Here is a 27,509-nt window from a genome sequence, read left to right on the forward strand (position 1 = left end):
AAATGTGCATTAGCTAATATGGAAAAAAAAACAGTTGTCACTCCTTTTATTAAATAACACTATAACAACAAAGCTGAAAAACAGCACTTTCCGTATAAAAATTACACCCTTCAAGTCATTCATTATAAGGCTGAGCCAATATAACTTCGAGGATATAATTTTACTTTCTTTGTGGATACAAACCACAAAAATCCAGAAAAAATCTTTCGTAACAGTTAAACAATCAAACGCAAGATATGAGTGACGCTGACGTTCAGCTGACCGTTCCTATACTTGGTGTCTTTGCCGTTTCGTGCACTTTTGTGTTTTCGCGATTAGAATATATACTCAATACTTCGCACGCATGTTGTAATCATGACCGACTATGGGATTTATTAATTTCCTAGAATATTATTAATTCTTTAAAATCATTTATGCAATTTAGTAAGCGAAACATTTTTATATAAAAAAGTAGCAATGAAATATACCCTCTCTTTCTATGTTGTAAAGCGGTAAAGAGAGGTTATTTTAATGGCGAAGTGTGTTGTTTAATACCTAAGTCAGGAGCGTTTTCATGAAAATCATGTCTTGACATTTAAGAGTAAATGAAACCTTATACAATGATCAAAGTAGCAATTTCAAATATGCATGGAATGTAAGTATCCCGCGGTACCCTCACTCTATATTGTAAATCAATATTTGGGAGAGAGCTTATACAAGTAAAAAAGGTATAAAAAGGTGACTTCTATATTTTTCTGTACATCTATTTACAACCTGTTGGTCAACATTTTTTTCTATTAAATGAAACGTTTGGACACCGTGGTTGCCCTGTCCATCTCAATTGGAAGCGGTTACCACAATTCTGCGGAGGGGTTATTTATGTTTACACTCTGTGCAAATTTCTTTTTAAGAAAGTTGAGTTTTTATATTAATATATACTTTATATGAATTTTTAATATTATATCTTTTAATATTTCGTGTGATGTATGATTTAAAGAGAGATAGTAGATTTGTTTAATATAAATCTAACTATAGCCCCTCGGACACCTGCATATTAAAATATTCCAATTTTACACGCTAAGAGTGTAATTTCTCCGCATCAATATAGATGAGTCTATAACAATTTTAATAAGGATGTTAACCATTTCTTACAATCAAATTGATGGTTATGTGTGTTTCACTTCTTTTTATTTCATCAAAATTTTGTTAAGAATAATTTAAAGATTGAATTAACAATGAAGTGTTCAACGAACAGTGGAAATGCGGTTTAGACTGTTAATCATCGTAAGTCATCGGTCACCTATATATTAGACTAACCCAATATTGCGCGGGAAATTAGTGTCGCCATTGCCTGAGAAGAAGAAAAAGATGTTACAGAAAAATTATGTAAGTATTTTTATGATTCAAAATGTGTTTTAATAGTTTTACTAAAAATAAAAGTTTTAGGGTTGATTTGGTTCCACAAGACAAGGGGTTAGTTAAGTCATAACAATAATTTAATTCTATCTAATATAAACATGCACTATCGAGAAGACATTTTTATAAAAGAGTAATCAAGGGAACCAAGGTTATAACGGTAATCAAAAGAATATAATCCAGGGACAAAGACCAGACATGGAAAACAGACACACACAACAAAGAACATAAAGTAACTAAAATCATACATTCGAAGTAACAAAAGTAAATGAGCAACTCGGACTCCACTAAAAACTGGGAGCATGGACCAGGTGCACCAGTAGGGTAAGCGTCCTCTGCTTTTCTAGAAACACCCGCCGAGTTGCTCATAAAAAGTCAAGTCCGGGGTAGACAAACGAGGAAAGGCAAACTATGACCCGTTGAATAAATCAGTTTTCATGATGCTGATGGATACATCATAACGATCCACGAGTTCATGATGACGACCATATAACTTCTGTAGTGATGACTTCAATCTTGTAGCAACATATCCCTGTTCCAGAAGCCTATTTGTTAGAGTTCTAGCGCGATACAAAAAGTCTGCGTAGTTTGGGCAAACTCTGGCATAACGTATGAGTTGTGATATGAACACTCCATATGCAGGAGCCGAAGGGATGTTGCCAAACAAGCACTCATAAAATGCCAAAAATTCCCATCATTTGGTGCTACATGTGTACAATTTATTAGAAGCAATTGAGTGACCCAGATTCGCAAGTTTTACAGTAGTTAATACCAACATTTGAAGAGACTGAGCTCATGTATTATTTTCTTTTATATACATGTATCTACACAAAGAACTCTGAACAGCCTTTATTACTCAAGTGGTAATGTTAGAAAGCTGGTTACTATTTTATTCGTTCCAGCAGAACATTTGTTTTTAATTTACAGGGGCCTATCCTAATATACTGGACATTTTTGTAATATTTGTATCTATATCGCCCTGTCATAGGAATCATCAACTGAAAGGGTTTTCTTTCTATACATGAAGCCACAGCATGTACTACAAGTATTACGCATGTTTTTTCAAAACAAAAGTTGAAGAACCCTGTCTTTGTTCACACTACACACAGTTACTTGAAAACTCTTCCACCAATTTTAATAAAATTTTATTGTGTTTTTATGCGACTTTGCTGTCACATATGGTTTGACACTGTTCTCTGTTGTCAATGTATGTCAATAGACACTTAGTTTTGTGTAATAGTTATATGTAATATAAGTATTAGTTGGTTGCTCAAGTGTCCAAAAAGAAGTTTGGTATTGATTTCTTGAAATATGACATTTCGTAGAGTTGAACTATATACATGTAACTAAAGTAAAAGTAATAGAATGTCTCTGATATTGCTAAGCAATTTTCTATACTTATAAGATTGTACTACAAGATGCCATTTTTGGGGTTGTGACTTGATCTGATAAAGCTATAATTTTCCTGATGTCTGGATGATAAATGGAGTGAAACAGAACTGATCTCTTTGAAATTGTACCACTATATGCCTTTTTCCAAAGGAAAGTTTTGACTGTTTGACCCAAATGAAGCCAAAAAGGGCCACATTGATTCTGGAGATTTTTTTTCGCCAAAGGAAAGTTCAGATTGATTTGAATCAAATAAGGTCCAAAAAAGCCGCATTGATTCTGGTGGAATTCTTATCCTGTGTCAATGTATAAAAAGTTAAAGCTGTATCAATATTGATTAGTGTATCCATAATAGCCCAGCCCCTGCTTTTTCAAGGTTCAACCCTGCAGTCAAATTTAGCTGTGGAGAACGTATTTTACTTGGTTATGGGATTTTATTTTTTTATATTTTAACTGTATGACATACACTGCGTAGATGTGTTCTTTTTGCAGGGAATTTCAGTGTAGTTATCATATTGTGTTACAAGGTCATTTGAGTAGAAGTTAATTCTGACGGGCACAACAATGTAGAGGCCTACGGAGGTATGTTTCTCACTATATCAGGACAGTTTCATATTTTAATCAATTAAATTGAAGTACATTTTGAACTATATTAATCATACAATCCAAATTATATTTTTAAATATCAATCATGTATTACTTTCAAAATATTTGTGGTAATATTACAAGTCCAATCTGCTCCGAGTGTATGTGAATTCATAACACAAAACTGTCTTAAAATCTGAACACAACATTATAACATACTGACATTAAATGTGTGAACCCATTGACATTCCCAACGTTTACACATTCATCTGTTATAGAACAATATATCATCTTGCACTTATTGTAGTATTTATTTTGCTGTCTGTGAAGAGCCAGGACTGAAATGCACAGGAAATTATTGCCTGAAATAAATTATTACTAGCAAGAAGTTTCTTTGCGTTCTTTCTCATACCGATACAAAATGTCAGGAAAATGGCACCAACTTTATTGCTTTGATATTTTACACAAGAATGTAGGAAAAGTTACTTGTTACTTCATGTAATTTATATTAAGTATGTAGCTTTCTGTCAGAGTTGCGGGACTTGGAAACTTCAGAAATTTCCTTATTCAATGTAACTGATAGGTATCATACTGTTAGTTTCTATTAAACAAAAAACAAAAATAAAACAAAAATAAAACCTACATTAAGCGAAATCCTTAACTTGGCATCTCAAAGGTCAACACATCCATGCAAGTACACCCTTACAAAATCTAAACCTTAGTTTCTGAGGAATAGGACTTCATCTCTATGTATAACAGAGGAAATATCCTCAATTATTTTACCCCCTAACTTCAGTGGGGATTTATAGTGATAGAGGTGTCCATCCTTCCTTCTTTCCGTTACGTAGAGGAGTTCACATATCTTAATTTCTCTCCTCCTACTCCACTAAATGGAATCTAATGAAACTTTCATAGAATCTTTTTGTTGCAAAATGTAGATGTTTTGCATTTGAATAAGTTTGGGTTACGCAATCAAAGCGGAACTCCTTATAAAAAAGTATTGGAGTGCCCTAGGCATCAATTTCTATAAAATACCTCAACATTTTGTTTCTAGCCAATGCAAACACATTGAAGACAAAACGAATTTGCTCTTCGGGCAATACCAGTCTGCGTCCATACTTGCCCCCAGTGCAATACCAGTCTGTGTCCACACTTGTTACATGATGATAAAAATATTGCAACAGGATCGTCACAGTATCTAGACTGTGACCATCCTCTTAAAATATGATTATATATAACACAAACCTCTCAAGAACCAGAGCAAATGGGAAACCACAATTTTGTACAATTTTCCATGTGAAGGGAAAATTCTATTGTATTTTTTTGCATGAGTGAAGGTGTCTTTTTAAAAGACCACAGAGTTTAAACTCCATTATTCTAATTCAATAAATGAATTCATTTTGCAAAATTGGTATTTACCCAGGTCTTTTTCAGTTCAACAAGGTCAGAAGTCATAACCAACTCAATATAACTAAGAGCTATTATATGCTTTTATTGCATTTAAACTTTTCTTGGATATGTAAATCTTTGGTGTTATCTTGGTAGGGCCAATTTGAAGCCAAGGTCTAAATAAACAAAGGTGGTTATGTTGTTTTGACAATTAAAATATGTTTCTAAAATGTAGGTATACTATTTACTATTTACTTGCAAAATCTTTTTGATAATTCTGTTTAAGATTAAGGTGAATGTGCATTTATTTCTACAAAACATAAACTAACAATAATTGATACATAAAAACAAAACTGACAAAACTTACTCAAATTTGTTTCAGTGTAAGTATTTGTTTCAAACTAATTCGCCAAAGTTGAAGTTTACAACAAATTTGCGAAAGTATGATAAAATTGTAACAAAATTAAGCTTAATACACAAAACTTAAAAGATGAAATGGAATTAATTGTAGAATTTTTTTTGTATTTGTAATTCCGTTAAAATATTTAATTACATTTTGTTTAAATATATCTTACTTTCAAATTCAATGAATTTACCACTTGAATATCAAACATGTCAGAATATTGTACCTATGTACTATGTCATAACCTATAAACAGTAACAGAAAAAATATTGATAATGTAACATAAATTGCATGTGAAAACAATTGTATATGCATTGAAATTAACCAAGCATAATAATTAACATAATATGAATAGTATTAAATCTCCTGGCTTAGTTTTCAGTTCTGCTTGTTCAAGCTGTAATAGTGCTTAGATAAGATGAAATATTTGTACTTAAGTTACATATTACTTTCAATGTTGTTACATGTTTATCTAATGTTCAACACAGTGAAAGCAAGTATTGTATACAATATACACAGAACATGAAATAAGCAAAATAATACGCACAAAGCATGAACAGTAAATGAGCAACTCGGACTCTACTGAAGACTTGGAGCATGGACTAGGTGCTACGAAATGGGAAGCGTCCTCTGCTGTTCTAGGAACATCCGCCGAGTTGCTTACAAAAGTCAAGTCCGGAGTAGACGAAGGAGGAAAGGAAAACTATGACACAAATCAATGCTTATGATGCAGATGGATATACCGTAACGATCAACGAGTTCATTATTAGGGACCATAAAACTTCTGCAGTGATGACTTTAATCTTGTTGCAACATAACCCTGTTCCAGAAACCTAATTGTATGAAGTTTTGCATAGTATAAAAAAGTCTGCATAGTCACGGCAAGCTCTGGGATAACGTATGGGTTGGGATATGAAAACTCCATATGCAGGTGCTGAAGGGATGTTGCCACAGATAAAAGAAAAAAAATGACAGTACGTTAAGAAAAGTCATTGCGTTTGTCGTATAGTTCGGTCAGTAGTTTTCCTTTACCATCGATCTTTAAGTGAAGGTCAAGATATGAGGCTGACTTAACAATATCTGTAGTATCCTTTATCTCAAGTTCTTTGGAATAGATGCGATGTATAAAATCCCCGAATATAGGTTTGTTTCACGATAAAACATCTATTTAGCGGAAAGTGAGATCAAAGGGTCGGACTAAACGGTGCAGCTTCCCATGGATCTGATCAGCTATAAAGTCAGCCTCATAAGAGTGATAGAATAGGTCAGCGAGTAGAGGGCATACTTTTATCCCATTGCAATGCCGACCGTTTGTTTGGAATTATTTTTTACAAAATATGAAGAATCTTAAACAATAACTATATATATGTATCTATGTGTACCGTGTAACATGCACATATATATATATATATATATATATATATATATATATATAAAGGTCTGAAAAATTCCCAACGATGTTAGAACTGTCAAATTTGCGATGCAATTTTTTGTCGTTCCCTCCGCGGGACTCGAACTCGTACTGCTGTGACATCTATAGCAACACCGCCTGCACACAGTCCAGCGCCCTAGACCACTCGGCCAGCTAGGCTATATAAAAATATAGCTTTCGCTGGCCGGGTCATTCCTGCTCGTAGGATTAATCTAAGGCTGTAACTTAGTACACGATGTATGGTGGTTCGGGACAGTTCATTTAGATGTTACTTGACTTTGGGCAGGCGGTGTTGCCATAGATGTCACAGCAGTACGAGTTCGAGTCCCGCGGAGGGAACGACAAAACATTTGCATCGCAAATTTGACAGTTCTAACATAGTTGGGAATTTTTCAGACCTTTCTATACGTTTATATATCTTCCCTGCATCAATTTGATCCGATGGAGCAGTATAGCAAATAGAGTCGTCACATTCTGAGACGTGGAATAATATTGCTTTGTTGTGACATGCATCATTAATTTGATCCTCTATCCTACATATTAACATCTAAATGAACTGTCCCGTACCACCATACATCGTGTACTAAGTTACAGCCCTAGATTAATCCTACGAGGAGGAATGACCCGGCCAGCGAAAGCTATATTTTTATATAGCCTAGCTGGCCGAGTGGTCTAGGGCGCTGGACTTTGTGCAGGCGGTGTTGCCATAGATGTCACAGCAGTACGAGTTCGAGTCCCGCGGAGGGAACGACAAAAAATTGCATCGCAAATTTGACATTGTAACATCGTTGGGAATTTTTCAGACCCTTCTTTACGTTTATATATCTTCCCTGCATCAATTTGATCCGATGGAGCAGTGTAGCAAATAGAGTCGTCACATTCTGATTTGTTTTATATATATATATGACCCCTATAAATTTGGAACAGACTATACAACTTCTTGGTCAGTGAAGTTTTGTTTATATAAATGATTGATATTTGGAGTAATTCAAAGTGGGTATTTAACTAGATTTTTATATTGTTTGTTGGTTTTGTTTGTTTTTTCATTTATTTTTGTATTGTGAAATGATTAAGTAGAATTAGTTGGGTTTTTGTCTTACTATTTTTTATGATTGGCCTTTTCATTTACTCACCTAGGCCGAAGGGCCATGTAAACTCATGTAATCACTTGGCATCCGGCGTCATCGTTAACAGTTATTTAAAACTCTTCGCCTCTGAAACTATTTGACCAATTAGAAACAAACTTGATGTGGGGATGTTTGATCCGTTGTGAAACATGACCGCCGTTACTAAAAATTGAACATGAGGATCAGACTGAAAGATTTCGCACACATCTCCAAAACTGTTAGGTCTAGAAAAATGTTGACGATGTAAAGGTGTTCAGGATGATGAGATCTATCCGTTGTCAAATTTTCTGTTGAGCCATGTTGGAGTTATTGCCCTTTTTGACTTTTTATTTCTTGAAAATATTTTTTTCTCCGACACAAGTTGACCAAGCAGAACCAAACTTTGTATGAATGTTTCTAAGGGTATTCTACACAGCAGTTAAATGAGGATTTTTGATCCGTCGAAAAAAAACATGGCTGCCATCAAAAAAAAGTAAAACACAGGGGTCGGACAGAAGTTCTTCAAATATATCTCCAAAAACACGTTAGATTTAGCAACATTCTGAAGTGGTTAAAATATTAAGCGTGATGAGATCCTTCTCTGGTCAAATTTTTGCTCCTTTTGGAAGTCTTTTTTTTGTTATTTTTAATGTTATTGCTTCCAAAATTTTTCTCAAGGGAAACTGCAGGACATAACTCAATGAAAAGTGATTAATTTTTAGGTATGAGCTTTAGGAACTTACCCAAGAGACAACATGGTAGCTTTTACAAAAAAGGGTGTTGCTTATGAAGCCAGGTGAGCGATTCGGGCCCTTTAAAGCCTCTAGTTTTTTTCTGATTTATAATCACCAGTTTCTTTCTTATTTGATGGATGCTATGAAAAATAACTGTGAAGTATAAAATGAATATGACATGACTGAGCTCTTTAAAACTAACTTGACTCGTAAACGCACTTTCCAATTTTATAAGCATACATCAATGAAGAGGCAAATTAAAATGTTCTTTAACATACAACATAGAATGAGCAAAATCGTAATGAAAGCATGATTCCAGCAGATCAAAATTAAAGCAACAGCGGAAGACAGTTTCAGGCTGAGCTCAGCAGCCCAATTGTGAAGGTTCATAAACCATATATAATAATCACAAAAGCTCCAAATTTGATGCTGCATCACCAAAGTAGATAAAGCTCTTCCCGGGTCACCAATGACATCTTCCGTCATTTGATTGGCTGAGCGAATACGACGTTATTTGATTTACATTTTACGTTCTTATTTTCAAATTTAAATTTTTTTCTTTGAATTATTTATATTATTTTTCGATGCACATTATTTAAGTTAATTTAGATAATTTCATCTTTGTTTTTATTTTAAGTAATAAACAACATTTCGCAGGTGACCTGAGTCTATATTTTAGCGGTTATACGGTCTCTTATGATATTGACCAGGAGCCCAGGTTTGTAGAACTCCAATTTTATTGTCCATTAATATTAATATGTTCTAGATCACAAACACTAGAAAGTAACAAATCAATATGCTTGCACCTAGTTTTATTACATCGTCTGTTTTATTGTTTGTTCCTGATTGACCCAGAAATCTACAGAAAAATTCGGAAAGTTTGCATAGTCGCAAAATTTAAATCAGTAATGGATTAAGAAAACTGTATATTCACATAAATGTATCAGAACATATACTGTTGTATAATTGTTTAAATTTTAATTGTGTTTAAGAGGACTACAATGAAAATTAGAGTTTATTTTTATTGGGTTCCAATCTTTAAATAAAGAATTTACTTATTTACTTATTTACTAGTGTAGGTTGTCTGTTATAACAATAGAGGTCAATTTTAAAATGATCGACTGAATATTGCTGAAATATTGCTGCTCGGGCGTTAAACCCCAACAAACAAACAATTTTAAAATGGAGATTGCATACAATTTGCAATGTATATTCGGTGGTGGGTTCATTTCGTAGTACCTTACTTCTATTTAACCAGTACTCTGATATTAAATCAGGACTATTGTGGCAATTTAAACACTGAATTCTGCACATTTTATCTTTTATTCATTATCCTGCACATGCATGACAGTTGCTCCAGTCAGTACAGTTGCTCATTGTTTTACACATTTTTTGCAGTACAAAACACCAATTATATACATTGCAAGTTTTGAGTTATCTTTCGAACCCTGGTACCTATTATTTCCCTTTAATGTTGTCTGCAGGGTACATTGTGTCTTTGTTGAAATGTGCTGCTTTAAACTAAACTTTTAGATCAATACCATAAAAAACGTAAAACATTAGATATCAAAATTCTGTAAAAACCGATTACAGTGCAAAAAAAAGCCAACAATCTCTTAGATTTTAAAAATTTCGTACAGAAAATGTCCTGATTTTTGCATCTTAAAAGATTTTCAACTAACAAAGGCTGTTGAAAGAGTAATCAAGGGAACCACCAAGGTTAAAGCGGTAATCAAATGAATGTAATCCAGGGACAAAGACCAGACATGGAAAACAAACACACACAACAAAGAACATAGAGTAACTAAAATCATACATACAAAGTAATAAAAGCAAATGAGCAACTCGGACTCCACTAAAAAACTGGGAGCATGGACCAGGTGTACCGGCAGGGTAGCGTCCTCTGCCTTCCTAGAAACACCCGCCGAGTTGCTCATAAAAAGTCAAATCCGGGGTAGACGAAAGAGGGAAGGAAAACTATGACACGTTGAACAAATCCGTTTCATGGCGCAGATGGATACACCGTAACGATCCACGAGTTCATGATGATGGCCGTAAAACTTCTGTAGTGATGACTTCAATCTTGTAGCAACATATCCCTGTTCCAGAAGCCTATGTGTTAGTATTCTAGCGCGATACAAAAAGTCTGTGTAGTCTCGGCAAGCTCTGGAATATCGTATGAGTTGTGATATGAACACTCGATACGCAGGTGCTGAAGGGATGTTGCCACAGATGAAAGGAAAGTTGACAATTCTGAATGAAAAGTCATCACGTTTGTCGTAAAGTTTGGTCAATAGTTTTCTTTTACCATCGATTTCTAAGTGTAGGCCAAGATATGAGGCTGACTTCACAGTGTCTGTAGTATCCTTTATCTCAAATTCTTTTGGGTAGATGCGATGTATCAAATCCCCGAAATTAGGATTGTTTAAAGATAATACGTCATCTATATAGCGGAAACTGAGATTGAAGGATCTAGACAAACGATATTCTTTCTTTCGGATCAGATCAGCTATTAAGTCGGCCTCATAAGAGTGAAGGAATATGTCAGCAAGTAAAGGAGCACAAATTGCTCACATTGGAATGCCGACCGTTTGTTGAAAAACACGATTTCTTTACAAAGTATGAGGAATCTCTACCAAGAACTATATATTTGTATCTTGGTGTACCATCTTTTTTGGAAAAACAACGATGTATAATGTTTTTAAGTCGGGATTTTAACTGAGTATGGGGAATAGAAGTATACAGTGTTGAAAAATCATAGGTAAGGTTGATGAAATAATTCCGAAAAGTAACATTTTATTTGTAACAACAATAAAAATAACATAGAAGTTATTTACTCCGAATTGTCAATATTTCACGCTTGAATGTTGTTAAGATAAGTAAAAACTACTAAATAAGGTTTCTTATAACTGTAGAAATTTAAATATTTTTCACTTTGACAAGTGCTTTCATTGAACAAGTCTGCAGGTAAATGTATTGACCATAATACATGTTTCGTCATATTGTACGATTTTTTTGAATATATAGCGTTATTGCATGAATACTTTGGACTATTATCCAAAGTAGAATTCTATATTGCACGAGTATACGAATGCAATATACATTCCACGAGGGATAAAATAGCCCAGTATTCATGCAATAACCCTTGTATCGTTTGGCAATATAATTTAGCTTTGTTTAAAATGAACTTTTGTCACTGGATAACTTAACATTGTAACAAAATTTGCACTAGTGTAATTATGAATATTTGTTGCACGCTGACGTTGCTTGCTTTATATGAGAAAATTATATTGCTATACAATACAAGAATAATTGCCAGTGGCTGACGTCTGATATATATATATATATAGGTCTGAAAAATTCCCAACGATGTTCGTTCCCTCCGCGGGACTTGAACTCGTACCGCTGTGACATCTATGGCAACACCGCCTGCACTACATCCAGCACCCTAGACCACTCGGCCAGCTAGGCTATATTAAAATATAGCCTTTGCTGGCCGGGTCATTCCTCCTCGTAGGATTAATCTAGGGCTCTAACGTAGTACACTATGTATGGTAGTTCAGGACAGTTCATCTAGGTGTTATTATGTAGGATAGATGTCACAACAAATCAATATCGTACAGCGTCTCAGAATGTGACGACTCTATTCGCTACACTGCTCCATCGGATCAAATTGGTACAGGGAAGATAACGTAAACTTATGGAAGGGTCTGAAAAACTCCCATCGATGTTAGAACTGTCAATTTTGCGAAGCAAATAATTGGTCGTTTCCTCCGCGGGATTCGAACTCGTACCGCTGTGACATCTATGGCAACACCGCCTGCAAGGAGGAATGACCCGACCAGCGAAAGCTATATTTTGATATAGCCTAGCTGGTCGAGTGGTCTAGGGCGCTGGACTTAGTGTATATATATATATATATATATATATATTCTTATGTGGCAAAATTAACAGAATTAAAGATTAAAGTCGATTTGAATGGGTCAAAATAGCATTTGCCTAAATTTGTTCTTACATTGCTTGATAAGCAACATTATTTTTTTTTGTAAAAGTTGCAATGTTCTTCCCTGGGGACAAAATCCGACAACTCAAGCCAAGAGAATCTTCATATAAGTTTTCACTGAATGCTGCCCAGTGATATCTGAGATTTTCGGAAAAAAAACATTACAAATAGCAAAAAACGTAAAAAATGGGCAAAAACTCAACCACAGCTTAACCGATTACAACGAATATTTGACCACAGATAGATCTCATCATGCTGAACACCTTTACCGTCATGTCAGGAGTTGGCTAAACCTATCGGTTTTGGACATATATGCGAAAAACTTCTCACTGACCCCTATTTTTTTTATTTTTAGTAACGGCGGTCATGTTTTTGACAGATTAAAAATCAGTTCTATCCAGAATACCTAAAGGAAAAATCAAATCAAGTTTGGTTCTAATTGCTCAAGTAGTCAGAGGAGAAGAGTTTTAAAAAATTGTTAACGACGTCGACGGACGCCAAGTGATGGCAAAAGTTCAAATGGTCCTTTGGGCCAGGGGAGCTAAAACTGGTTATAGGTATTAAACTCGATCACATAAAATGTATACCAAAATATTTGCTTTATTTGCTTTATTTTTATATCAAGATGGATACTAAGTTGGAAATTTTTAAATATCTACATAGAAATGGACTTCGGTCAGTATCTCTTTTAAGTGTTTCATAAAACATAACATCGCATGCACCAAGCTGCCATAATCGTATTGCACAAAGGATTCGACTGATAGTCTTATGGAGATAGCTTACTAGGTATAGAAGGAGATATCAAAGTGAGTATGCTTGCAGTAAAATATAAAATTATGTAACTGCTCAAATTCATAAACCTTTAATGTTTTAAAAAATACATATGAATGCATGACTGTCGTGGTAGATACAAAATTATTTAAATACATGTATACTTAATAGCAAAATAGCTTTTGGCAATGGCATTCTTTCAATGAAATTGTTACTTTACAGCAATGTAGCATTACATCGTTCAACCCCTTTACATTTGTTTGTGCTGAGTTGTCTTAAAAACTTCAAAAATCGTAGCTTAACCCAATTTCATTAAAATACAAGTATTTTTCTGTTATCAAAACCATGAATAGTTGTAACATCTTAATATCTAAATATTGCTAAGAAAATGTCATATTTAAGAATTAGAAATTTCATTTTTTAGTTTGTTTAGAAGTCCATGTAAAAAAAAATATACTAGTAACAAAGAAATCAAACTCTTAGTTTCAAACCTTTTTGCTTTCCGACCTATAAAGTATATCTTAATGAAAAAAAAAATGTTTTTTTTATAAATCCAGTAATTTATAAACATATATTCTGCAGACTGCCCAATTCCCTCTAAGCCAGTAAATGGACAATTAGAATATAACGGAACCACAACAAACAGTATTGTAACCTATACATGTCCAAGAGGATATAACATGAATGGCCGAGACAGACGGCTTTGTCTTGTTACCAGTCAATGGGAGGATTTGGAGCCATCTTGTGAACGTATGTAATAATGTTCCATAGATTACAATAAAGTCATCTCGTATATTATTTGAAATTAACCTTTAGATTTATGAAATAATTCGTTTAACATGGCTACCGCATGAATATTCGATTATTTAAGACCGAGCGACAGCTTTTTCTAGACAACATTTTCTAGTATGACAAATACGGTAATTTTTGTGACTAATATTTCCCTAGGCGTAGCCAAAATAATAGCTGTTCCGTTTAACCTCCCCATTATGGAAATTGGATTAAATTTGTATATGTTTTGAATGTGTGTATTTATATAATTGGTTTTTTAAACGTATTTAAACGAGTGTTTTGTCTCGACGCGACAGCGAAAGAAAAGTGCGCAGGTGCTAAAGGTGGGGTTGTACTGACATATACTGTTTGAAAATGTGAAGACGTTATATTAGAACAGTTCTTTAATTATTTTTAATCAAAGTTGATTAAAACCAGCTTCAAAATATAATGTATACTATACTTTTATGACGTCCTTAAATAGCTTTGTGACCACAACCGTTGCCATATGAAAAGCACGCGGTAAATTGAGTGGTTTTTGTCTTTGTAAGTTACCTACTACAAATAGGCAAATACGGGTATCATTCGGATTTGTATTGGCTATTTATAGCAGTAGAGTGATGGAACATGAAACTCAGTTTGATTAAACATAATGCTGCCAATTGGTTTTTATGGGTTTTCCACAAAAAAAACGGACTTCGTATGCCGTGAGGAGGCTTCACAGCCAGTTTACCAATAAAGTCACACATGTTCGTATAATAATTCCCATTTATTCAGGACGAAATATAACAGTGTGGTAGTGAGATGTATACAACTTGTATCTCTATACTCGGCGTCACATAAATAACATACTGTTAAAATTTGAATAAAAATATTTTCTACGACTTTATTGACACCTACCGTCGTTTAAATTGTCTTAAATGACTTGCTCATTCGTTTAGCCAAACGGCTTCTCCCTAAACATTGAATCGTTAAATTCCGGTCAGATTTTAATTCTAGGTGGCAATATTTACATTGTAAAAAGTCGGCCATGTTTACAGTGATCGGGTTGCTAGGAGATGTTGTTTACGTTTAAATGGTTTGTCCAAAAACCGAAGAACCCAGAATGCAATTCGGCGTTATTTCGGATATCTCGGATTTATTTTACGCGAACAACGTATAATACCGAGAAGTTGATCAAGCAGACGATTGTCACCGGAGTTCGACGGGAACTTACGCACTTCGTTTGTAAACAAATCGTCCCGTAAAAACCAACATGGCGGATATTAGTATGGGATTTTCCCGTAAGGATTTGTTACGCATGATTTAAGCTAATAAGCGACTTGTTTTTGAGAAGCTGTTTGGCTAAACGAATGAGCAAGTCATTTAAGACAATTTAAACGACGGTTGGTGTCAATAAAGTCGTAGAAAATATTTTTATTCAAATTTTAACAGTATGTTATTTATGTGACGCCGAGTATAGTAGTAGTGTTGTTGTGGTAAAAAGACATTGGTTTACCAAGGATCGATGGTCTAAGAAAAAGGTGGATATAAAACCAAAACAATGAAAACAATCAGTCCATTTTGACCGGATATTAAAGAGTGAAAGTGAAAGTAAAAGTAAAAAATAGATCCTTTACTGAAACGAATTTAAACAAAACGAAATTACTAAGAAAGTATGAAAACTTTATATTTGATTGAAAACTATTAATAAAAAGTTTTAAATGTATAAAAAACATTATGAAAAAATAATTATAAAAAATTCTGAAAAGGAGAGTCAGAACACTTCGATGACTTTTTTGAACTTATTTTAAAAAAAACAGTAAATTAAAAAAGCCAATAATAATAATAATAATAACATAATAATAATAGATAAATAAAATAAATAAATAAAATAAAATACAATAAAAAATAAAAATAAAAATGCATTATCACGAGCACATTGTAAAATATCGCACCACGCATGAACACCGCGAGCATAAAAATGCAGACAGCTTGTGTGATATGTACGATCGTTCACTATATTTGTTCTTTCTTTCATTATTAGATACAGCACAAAGTTCAATTGCTCTCCTTTTTGTTGATTCCGTTACATGACGTGTGTTCACTTAATTATGAAACTACTAAATATGGCGGAAATCTGATGTTATCTAAGGTCACAAAAAGCACCATAATTCGAAAAAAACTCCATTTTATCATTTTTTTCTTTAAGGGGTGGTCATTTATGTCGTATTCAAATATGAGATGGTTCAAAGTTTTTTTTAGACCACAGCCATGGTAAAAAAGTGATTAACACATGTCCAACCTTTCGAGCAACACATAGGCTGCGCCCTTTAAAAAATGAAGACACTACTCATATTAGAATCGAATAAATCTCGGAAACTCTATTTTATCATTGTTTTACCACGGACTGGCCATTTATGTCGTTTTTTACCCTTCGTCATCGCTGGGGGTAAAACAATGCGACATAAATGGCCAGTCCATGGTAAAACAATGATAAAAAGGAGTTTCCGTAATTTATTTCTTAAATTCCTATCTTAAAAGTGCAACAACCAAATGATATACAAAGACTGGTTATGTTGTCTATAACTCTTTCTGGAAAGAAATACGAGCAAATTAGGTGTTATGAAACCGTCAAATAACTTTAAAAATACGAAGACACTAGTCATATAAGAATCGAAATATCAATGTTTTACCACGGGCTGGCCATTTATGTCGTTATCACTACAGATATTTTATGGTCGTCATCATGAACTCGTGGATCGTTATGGTGCATCCATCTGCACTATGAAAACTGATTTATTCAACGGGTCATAGTTTTCCTTTCCTCGTTTGTCTACCCCGGACTTGACTTTTTATGAGCAACTCGGCGAGTGTCTCTAGAAAAGCAGAGGACGCTTACTCTACCGTTGCACCTGGTCGATGCTCCTAGTTTTTAGTGGAGTCCAAGTTGCTCATTTGCTTTTGTATGTATGATAATAGTTACTTTATGTTCTTTGTTGTGTATATCTGTTTTCCAGGTCTGGTCTTTGTCCCTGGATTGCATTCTTTTGATTACCGCTATAACATTGGTTCCCTTGATTACTCTTTAATAATGCGACATAAATGGCCACTCGGACCACAACATTCGGAATGATGACTCGGTTTATATTTTTGATCATTTACTTTCTCTGTTTTCTCAGACTGATAGTCTTATGGGGATACGTCACATTTTCGGGTTACGGTCCATATGCTTAGGTTTCTGTTTTGTGTTTCACTAGTGGCTAATGACTCAGATTTCTAGACCCGTGGTGAAAACTTTCAAATATGAATTGTTAAAACCTCTGAAAATATCTAGCTTAGTATTATCATGAAAATTACACAACCTAATTGTTACCGTAAAATGCAACGTGATAGCCTTCTAAATTTCTACTTAGGTGTAGTGTGTGACTTTCCAGGAGGAGTTAAAAATGGGTACATCATTGGAAATGATTTCAGTTTTGACAACAGAATTCGATATACATGTAACAGTGGTTACAGACTTGAAGGGAATACTACACGATATTGCACAGAGTACGGGACATGGGATGTTGACGCACCAAAATGTAAAGGTAGGACTAATGTTTACAGTTATTATTGCAAATTTAAATTTGATCATCTACAAACTCATACTAATGCCTCATTCTTTCTATTTTATTAAAATTGTTTGCTTGGTTTGTTTTCTTATTAAATGGAAATGGTGCTGAATTTAGTGTTAAGAAATAAAATCAATGATATAATCTTAGTGTCCTTAAAATTGAACGAACAGTGAAAGCAGATATATCTGTATACTCAATTATCGCAATGCCTGAAAGACGGAGTGAAAAAGGCCTTTGTTTTTTGAGAGATCTAATATAAACGGAACTCACTTGCAAACCGAAATACTTAACTTTGAGGAACAGAGTTTTTGTTCATATAAACATCTTTTATGTTCAAATCTTTACTTATATGATTGACTGTAACACATCTTCTGGTCAGTACTACTTGTTGCATTGCATTGCATATCATATCATTCTGATTTCAGAAATTACGTGTTCTCTGCCTTTACTATCGGATAATACAATAGTGTCCAATACCAAACCATTCTACAGATCAAACGAAATCGTAAAATTCAGTTGCAAGCCAGGAAAACGTTTATTTACAACCTACGACTCAATTTCATGCCAAGGAAATGGGGACTGGGACAAAAATGTACCAACCTGTGATGAACAAACGTGCAAAACACCACCACCCATAATAAATGGTGGAGTAGTGAGAGATAGATATTTTGTAGAAGACCTTGAATCGTACTCAGTTGGTTATGAAGTCACTTACAACTGTGATTATGGTCACGAATTTTCAGAAGGAACTAAATCAATGAAAGGGAAGGTGCACTGTCTTCCCTCGGGAGAATGGGATATTTCAAATCTTCCAGAATGCGTTACCATTACCTGTCCAACACCCCCTACCGTATTGTATGCAACACGCAGTTACGAATCTGTCGAATTCACTTCAACTGTTGAGTATGAATGTGAAGAGGGCTACACGATCGATGGAGAGAGTGTTCTTGAATGTTATGAAGATGGATCTTGGAGTCACAACCCTCCTATTTGCGATCCAGTCGACTGTGGACCACTGGAGGCTCCAGTTAACACATTAATAAATTCAGTAAGTACCACATATGGGAGCACTGCTGTTTACCAGTGTGAGCCTGGATATATCCTTACGGGAAATGTAAGCACAAGAGAGTGTTTGGTAAATGGGTCTTGGAGCAATAAGCCACCTCGATGCCTTCCTGTATCATGTGGACGACCAGATAAAATTGAACATGGATCGTTTAGAGGGGACATCTTTACTTTTAAAAGCACAGTTATTTATATTTGTAATCCTGGATACAATATTATAGGTCAACCAGTAAGATCGTGTACCGGGACGGGTGCTTGGACTTCAAATTTACCGACATGTGGTAAAATTGAGTGTGAAGTTCCAGTTGTAATTGAAAATGGGTATTATAGGCAATCAAGTCCGTTTTATTTCGAGGATATTGTTAATTATCAATGTCAAGACGGCTTCAACATTAACGGAATACCATCAATACAGTGTCAAAGCAATGGAGAATGGTCACCTCTGTCTGCTGTGTGTTTACCTGTTTCCTGTTCACCATTAACCAACTCCTCAAAATCCACAGTTTATGTCAGTAGTTCGATTTTTCGTGGCGAAGCAACATATACCTGCAAGAACGGGTATATGAAAGATGATACTTTGGCCCTTACTCGTGTATGTCAGCGGGATGGTACATGGTCGGGTGCAAATCCATGTTTTCCAATTTCTTGTCCAAGCCTTGGTCCATTTTCAAATGGATTAACAACAGTAACTGGAATAACTTATCTAAGTACTGCTAATTACTCTTGTAACGAAGGATACAGACTTGTAGGTCAAAGTACAAGAGAGTGTCAATCTAACAAAACATGGTCAGGGACAAAACCAACATGCAAACCGATTACATGTCCTTCCTTGCCAGCCCCGACTGGAGGTAGTATTGAAACCGATAATTCCAATCTTACTGATGGTACATATGCAACATACTCATGCAACAATGGATACAGTATGGAAGGAGAAAGCATCCGAGTTTGTCAGGCAGATGGGAGCTGGTCAGGTTCATCTCCTTTATGTAATCCACGTCAATGTCCCGAGCTGACATCTCCGTTGTTCGGAACAGTTACTGCATCTTCACTTACTTTCAACAGTGTAGCAACCTATTCATGTAATTTTGGGTACCAACTTGACGGTCAGAATTCAACGGTGTGTCAAGACAATGGCGCTTGGTCAGGATTAGCACCTGTTTGTAATGTTATTTCATGCCCTTCCTTATCTGCTCCGACAGGTGGTAGAATCGAAACAGACAAACAAGATCTAACCGATGGAACATATGCTACATTTTATTGTAATGATGGGTACATTATGGTAGGCGAAAGTATTCGTGTATGTCAATCTGAAGGATATTGGTCAGGTTCATCGCCGGTTTGTAATCCAGTACAATGCGACAATTTATCTAATCCATCCTTCGGATTTGTTTCAACATCAAGATTGACATTGGGAGGTGTAGCGACGTATTCATGTGATGAAGGATATCAAATCGTTGGAGCATCAACTCGGAAGTGTCAAGTTGATGGAGAATGGTCAGGTAAAGTACCATTGTGTTCGGCAATAACGTGCCCAGTTTTATATTCACCTTTTGGAGGAAGTATTGACATTGATAATCAAAACATTGGTGGTATAGCAGTGTATTCCTGTAATGACGGCTATGTTATGGAAGGTGAAAATACCAGAATATGCCAATCTGAAGGAATTTGGTCAGGTAACTCCCCTCAGTGTAACAAAAACACCTGTTCTCCTCCACCTAACTTACAAAACGGAAGAGTTTCTTATAAAGACTTGCACGTTAACTCAGTAGCAATATTTCAATGTTACAGGGGGTTTAGACTAGTTGGAGATGATGTAAGACGTTGTTCAAGTAATCTGACTTGGAGTGGTATTGAAACAAATTGTATTCCTATAATCTGCCCAAGCCCACCGAACATCAACAATGGATTTGTCAGAGCTACCGGGCTGACTTTTAATTCTATAGCGACTTTTTCATGTAAAGTGGGATTCCAGTTAGAAGGGTCTAATGAACTGACATGTGGAAGTACAAGTGACTGGTCAGACGCTTTTCCAACATGCAAAGCTATTGAATGCCAAACGCCAACGCGTGTTATTTCAAATGGACGAATGATAGGGAATAACTATACATACGGTAATACGGTAACATATGAATGCGATATAGGATATAATTTAGTTGGATCGCAAAGAAGGACATGTCTTCAATCTGGCAAGTGGAGCGAACCTTTACCATTGTGCGAAGTTGTAAGATGTGTTCAGCCGAGATTACGACATGGCTCTGCATCTTCGTTCAAAAATGAATATGGCACTCGGATTCAATTCTCGTGCAACAGGGGCTACATCTTATTTGGTTCAATAGACCGGCTTTGCTTATCCAATGGAAGCTGGTCGGGACCTGATCCAGTATGTGTAAAATGTCAAAGCCCCCCAGAACTAGAAAATGGATTTGTTCAAATCCGAAACGAACTTGCAACATACCAATGCGCCTTAGGTTATACTTTGGTTGGTAATACTCAACTAGAATGTCAAGTTGACGGGTCTTGGATCAATGAATTACCATTATGTATAGCAAAAGAATGTGACGATCTCAGCATTGAAGACTTTCCAAATGGTTTAATAACTCAAACAGGTTACGTGTATAAAGATACGGTTGAATTTGGATGCCTTGCAGGGTATACTTTGATTGGTCAGAGCCATCAAGTCTGTCAAGCAGATGGGACTTGGTCGGGATCTTTCCCTACTTGTAACAAAATAAGTTGCTCAGGGACATTCAAGCTGGAAAATGGTAGAATAAGTGGTGACAACACATTCAATTCAAGTTTATCATTTACCTGCAATATAGGGTTTAGACTTGTTGGACATTCCAGTCTTACCTGTATGGCATCAGGCGAATGGAGCGGCACGGCTCCACTTTGTGACCAAATTCGGTGTCCCACGCTTCCATCATTTATATCGCACGGATTGGTTATAGGGTCTGAAGTTGTATACGGAGCAACAGTTACATATATATGCGATACTGGCTATATTTTAATCGGACCATCCGTTGTGGAATGCCAAGAAACGGGAGATTGGAACTCATCAGTGCCGTCATGTCAGATTAAACATTGTGAAAAACTGCAACTTTATCATGGAACATTGTCCTCGAATGACACTGAATATAGAACATCAGTTACATTTTCTTGTGATGAAGGATTTGTCATTTTTGGTTCTAGACAGAGGTCATGTTCAGAAAATGGAACGTGGACTGGACTGGTCACTCAGTGTGTCGAATGTTCAGACCCTCCTTATATAAATAACACTCGCGTCATCGTTAGTGAGAGAATTGCTACCTTCACTTGTATTGAAGGGTATCAATCTAATAGTCAGACACATCTTGAATGTCAAAGAGATGGGACATGGAATGGAACTTTCCATACATGTGAGGCGATATCGTGTGAAAATTTGCAGTTATTCATATTTCCAAACGGTAATATGAGTCAATCAGGACATTACTTTGGTGACACCGTAGACTATTCATGTAATGAAGGATATAACATCACTGGATCAAGAACAAGACAGTGTCAAGCAGACGGCTCATGGACTGGGGCAACACCTGTCTGTTTTCAAGTAAGTTGTCCTGGTAACTTTAGTATTATAAATGGAAGAGTAAGGAGTACTGGATTTACATACAAGTCGAATATAACTTTCTCATGTAGACCAGGATACCATTTAATCGGAGACCCTTTGTTAACATGTGAGTTGTCCGGCAAATGGTCTGGTGATGCTCCGTTCTGTGAACTTATCAGATGTGAACTTCTTTCAAACATAGAACACGGAATAGTATCTTACACAGCAGTAACTGTAGGAAGCGAAGCAACCTATGCTTGTGATAGAGGCTATGAGTTAATTGGTCAATATGTAAGAGAATGTCAAAATGATCAGTTTTGGTCCGGATCGGAGCCTCAGTGCATACAAATGGTTTGTCCGACACCACCACCTCTTCAAAACGGACATTTTACCGGTGAGTATACTGTAGGGTCTCTCCTTAGCTACAGTTGTGATGTGGGATATAGACTTTCAACTTCGCCCATACGAATATGTAGTCTAGCTAAGGTCTGGTTGGGTGAAGATCCAAAATGTGAAATTGTAAAGTGTACCCAGCCATCTAAATTGTTGCATGGAACAATAACTAACAGCAAGCTTATATATGCCTATGGTGATAAAATTAATTATCAATGTGATGAAGGTTACCAATTGACAGGGGAAGTTGAGAGGACCTGTTCCGCTGATGGACGCTGGTTAGGCATAGCTCCAACTTGTGACATTATTACATGTAACTCGCGTGCACTAAACGTCATCAACAATGCTCATATCTTTGAACTTAAGGACTCCTATTCGTATGGTTCCAACATTACAATTGAATGCAATGACGGATACACAAGCATCGAAGGGAAGTCAGTTATTACTAGATGTGAAAGCGATGGTGATTGGTCAGTAAAATACGTAGAATGCTTCCGAATGACATGCCCACCACTAGGAAGTTTAGGAAATGTTGAGGTTAAAGTTACAGGTCTTAGTTACAACGATGTCGTCAAATTCTCGTGCAGTGAAGGTTTCCGCCTAGTTGGACCTTCTGAAATAATGTGCTTGTCATCCGGAAATTGGAATTCGCCAATAAGACCAAGTTGTGAAATTATGACTTGTCCACCTCCAGAAAGTGTAAGCTTTGGACAATTTAGAGGAATGAACTATACTTACAGCAATACAATAACATATGAATGCAACGCAGGATATACCTTAGATGGAGACAGTGAACGAATGTGCTTAGCAAATGGTAGATGGTCAGGCAGACAGCCTCGATGTGAAATAGTTACATGCTTATTACCACTCAGTCCTGCTAATGGGCAATGGAATACTACAGCGTCATCTTTACCTTATAATACAATAATCGGATTTACATGTAATACTGGTTATACCTTAAACGGTGGTCCGACACGTCAGTGCTCCGAATCAGGAAATTGGGATGGAGCACCAGCTTCATGTTCAATAATTACATGCCAAGAGCCTGCGAATATACTAAATGGAAGAGTATCATATTCATTATTAAACTACAATTCTGAAGTTGAGTATGCATGCGATGAAGGATATGAGCTAGATGGCGATTCAAAAATAGTATGTTTATCATTAGGAACTTGGAGTAAATTACCTCCGACTTGTGTACCTGTTGCATGTGGAGTTCCAGACTATGTGCAATTTGCTAATATTATTGGAGATGTCTATACATACGGTAATAGTGTGACATATAAATGCAAAAGAGGTTTCACTGTCTCTGGTGAACCTAGCAGAGTGTGTACTGCCGATGGGGCTTGGAGTGGAGAAGTCCCGTCGTGTAATCCGGTAACTTGTGGAAGACCACCGAACATAGACCATGCCATACGCAATGGAACTAATTTCAATTACGGAGGAACTATATCCTACAATTGCATAGATGGTTACAGAATGAACGGTCTTAATTCTCTGACATGTGGTATAACAGGCGCGTGGATTGGGGACCTGCCATTTTGTAACATAGTATCATGTGGGCCTCCACCAGTCATTCCTTTCTCAACAACAACTGTAACAGGGCTTACGTATGGATCGACAGTAAGTTTCCTATGTAATCGAGGATATATCCTGGAAGGAGATCAAATAGCAATTTGTGAAGCAAATGGGCGATGGAAGTCTGGGGGCATTTTTTGCCGCCCTGTCAGTTGTGGGCAACCACCGGATATTCAAAACGGAAACGCACGATATGACTCAATAACCTTTCGATCATCTGCAACGTATTCTTGTAATGATGGGTTCTCAATAGTCGGATCTGCAACGATATCATGTGGAAGTAATGGACATTGGGAAGGTCCATCTCCACAATGTAATCGTTCCACGTGTGGTTCTCCTAAGTTTTCTGGTAATGTCACGGTTATCGGTGGAGGAAGCTACTCAATTGGTGAAACAGTAACGTTCCGGTGTCCAGAAGGTCACATACTCATTGGGAACACCGAAAGCAGATGCATGAGCAGTGGACATTGGAGTGGTGCTCAACCAGCATGTCGATGTAAGTAAAGTTCTTAATTAGAATTATTTTAAGGAAATCTTCCTTTTTAAACAAATGGATCACGTATAGAAGATGTCTAACCTTTTCCCAATAAATAAGATGTTAGTATCCATAAACGAAAATAAATGATATATGTCACTAGTCTAAATCAAGAGAACTTTACTATTACAACAAGAAATTGTATGCATAGGTTATCCTAATTATGTAATCTTTGTATTCCATCAAAACTTAATTACTACTGTCTGTCCACATAAAACTATTCACAAATGTAATTTTTAACTCGGTCTGTCTAACTTTGATAACTACTTCTTTTGAAGACACGCCATGCGAGACGCTTTCAAGAAGCGATCCCGCGTTGATTGTTAGTGGTGTACAAAACAGGACGTACCATTATAAAGATGAACTACAATTTGACTGCCAGGAAGGCTATATCCTACAAGGCAAATCAAGAATACAGTGTCTGTCCAATGGATCATGGAGTGCTAGTGTTCCTAATTGTCATCTTTCACGTACGTAATCTTGTATGATTTATTATTTTTAGTAGTTTTTGTTTTCGTAAGGATGTTTAAACGATAATTAGCTCAAGTTTAAAAAAAAATCTAGGCATGATATTTAAACGATTAAGGATTGTAACTGATATCTTGTAAATCAAACCAAAGTTTTTTTTTAAAGATAATATATTCAGATATTAATTACATTCCTTAAAATTTAATATTTTGGCAACAAAAATTAAAAATAAAATAAAAACAAACAAACAAATAAATAAATAAATAAATAAATGCATATTAATTTATTCCAATACACACGCCTTTTTTCATCAGGATTATTTCGTTGGTAAAAACAGTCCTGTTAATAGGGGCATGGTTTAAAGTTCACGACCTTTTTTCATTGATCAGGTGATAGGAAATTTTGTATTCAAGATAAGATAAAAACGACGGCATCTTTTCTAAAAATCACATTAAATTATGTAAATATAAAACATGATGTGGATTTTTTTCCCCGTTCATATCAGCTAGTGTCAGTAACAATGCAAAGCTTCGCCGAGCGCAGCATAATACGACCACAGCCAGCTGAACTATGTTCAGTTAGGGAAGATGTGGTTATAATATTCGTTTTGACACACTTAAACAAATGGAATCGACACAAACAACTCATTTCAATACAATATTGCACAAAATGTTCAGTTAAAAATTTAGCACACGACTTCTTCAGGTTTTCTCTTAAGACATTTTTAATCAAGTTTGCATCTATTGTCCCGAGTTCCAATTGTTCACTTATATTTTAAGTACTACAGTGTCGGCCATCAATCCTGCTACCGCATACTCACCCTGCAGCATCAACTTCGACAGGAAGTCATACGTATATACAATGTTCAACCGGATATCAAAGTGAGGGGAATATGACAGCAGTTTGTGCTACAGACCAGAAATGGAGACCACCAACTGGATACTGCAAACGTGAGAACAATCTCTTTTATGTGCAATACAATCAATTCTTAACTGGATTAATGTCAATTGACCCAATTTACTTAGTTCCATAAACTGGTTATGTTTGTTTATGTCGTAAGATTTCCTTTTGAAATTTATTGATTTTCTTTTGTTACACAGGAACGTTCTGCGGAAAACCAAGAATTACAGATATGGTTAATGTTGTCATGGTGACTGGACGTTCCTACTTTTATAATGATGAAATTCGCTTTCGGTGTAGGCCTGGTATCTTGCCTGCTAAAATTCCACCGATCCTCACTTGTACAGCATCAGGAAAGTGGGATGGTGAAATAGCTTGTTCTTGTAAGTAGTAAGATATTGTTTTACATTTGTTGGTGTAATCCAAAACAGGGGGTATGGCTGATTTTGAAAACTGAAATGGAAACCTTATGTATGGCTAGTTTTGAAAACTGGGCAAACCTATTCAATGTCAAAGTTGATAACGACACAATGAAAGAGACATTTACATAAAACAAATAATAATAAACAAAAACAAATTCCTGGCACATTCCGGTATCCTTCTTTAATAATTTCTATGAATTAAAATCATTTTCGTTTAATTCCAGTACCATGTAAAGGCGGTTGTTATAATGGCGGACATTGTCTAGGACTGTATGGGTGTAAATGCCCTGTGGGCTTTGGTGGAAGACGCTGTGAGAAAGGTATTTCATCAAAATCTGATATTTTTGCTGTGAGTGTCTTAACGCGTACTCTTCAACTTTAAATTAGTTTGTTAGTTTATAGACATGTTTTGAAAGGTTTGGTATACTACAACTAAATCATTCGCCTAAAAGATTATAAAAAGGTATTCTTGTAATATACTGCCTACGCATTATACTTCATTTTACTTTATCACTTTAGCATACTGTATCTTGCCGTGTTTAAACGGAGGTACCTGTATTGCACCTCATCTATGCTCGTGTCATCTAGGCTACCGAGGATCGCGTTGTCAAACACGTAAGTAATACCCATTGCTTATTTTTTAAATATATTTTGTACGTAAGCAGTGGCGGTACCAGGGGTTTAGGGAGGTGGCACCCCTCCTATTCATTAGCTCACCTGGCCTCAGGCCATTTTAGCTATTGTTATCACTTAGCGTCCGCCGTCGTCGTCGGAGATGTTTTGTTCGTCGAAAAACATGGCCACTGTTACTATATATAGAACAAAAGGGTCAGTCAGAAGTTTTTCTCAAATATCTCAAAAAAAAGTTAGGTTAAGCCAAATTTTGTCAATTGCCGAAATGATCCTTAATATAAAGCCTATAAAAGTCTGCATTAGATCAAAGATGTCGGATGAATCCTTTTTAGAGTTGTTGCCCTTGAAAAGTGAAAAA

General features: G+C 35.8%; 2 protein-coding genes across 5 annotated transcripts in view; one reads left to right on the plus strand and one right to left on the minus strand.

The window, feature by feature from the left end:
* Window positions 1–27,509, minus strand: part of LOC148629506 (uncharacterized) — a 204,880-nt gene that overhangs the window by 87,062 nt on the left and 90,309 nt on the right. The gene's annotated exons all lie outside the window — the stretch shown is intronic.
* Window positions 1–27,509, plus strand: part of LOC148629509 (sushi, von Willebrand factor type A, EGF and pentraxin domain-containing protein 1-like) — a 69,487-nt gene that overhangs the window by 27,336 nt on the left and 14,642 nt on the right. For all 4 annotated transcript variants that reach the window (XM_088552517.1, XM_088552526.1, XM_088552536.1 and 1 more), the window contains 8 exons: window positions 13,790–13,957; window positions 17,374–17,547; window positions 18,000–24,689; window positions 25,007–25,198; window positions 25,976–26,146; window positions 26,297–26,479; window positions 26,743–26,838; window positions 27,038–27,133. In XM_088552517.1, coding sequence (XP_088408643.1) covers window positions 13,790–13,957; window positions 17,374–17,547; window positions 18,000–24,689; window positions 25,007–25,198; window positions 25,976–26,146; window positions 26,297–26,479; window positions 26,743–26,838; window positions 27,038–27,133 — 7,770 coding nt within the window. The remainder of the gene's footprint in view (window positions 1–13,789; window positions 13,958–17,373; window positions 17,548–17,999; window positions 24,690–25,006; window positions 25,199–25,975; window positions 26,147–26,296; window positions 26,480–26,742; window positions 26,839–27,037; window positions 27,134–27,509) is intronic.

This window comes from Perna viridis, chromosome 1 (genome assembly GCF_037379345.1).
Source record: "Perna viridis isolate PV_CMFRI_1.1 ecotype Kerala chromosome 1, ASM3737934v1, whole genome shotgun sequence".
Lineage (NCBI taxonomy): Eukaryota > Metazoa > Mollusca > Bivalvia > Mytilida > Mytilidae > Perna > Perna viridis.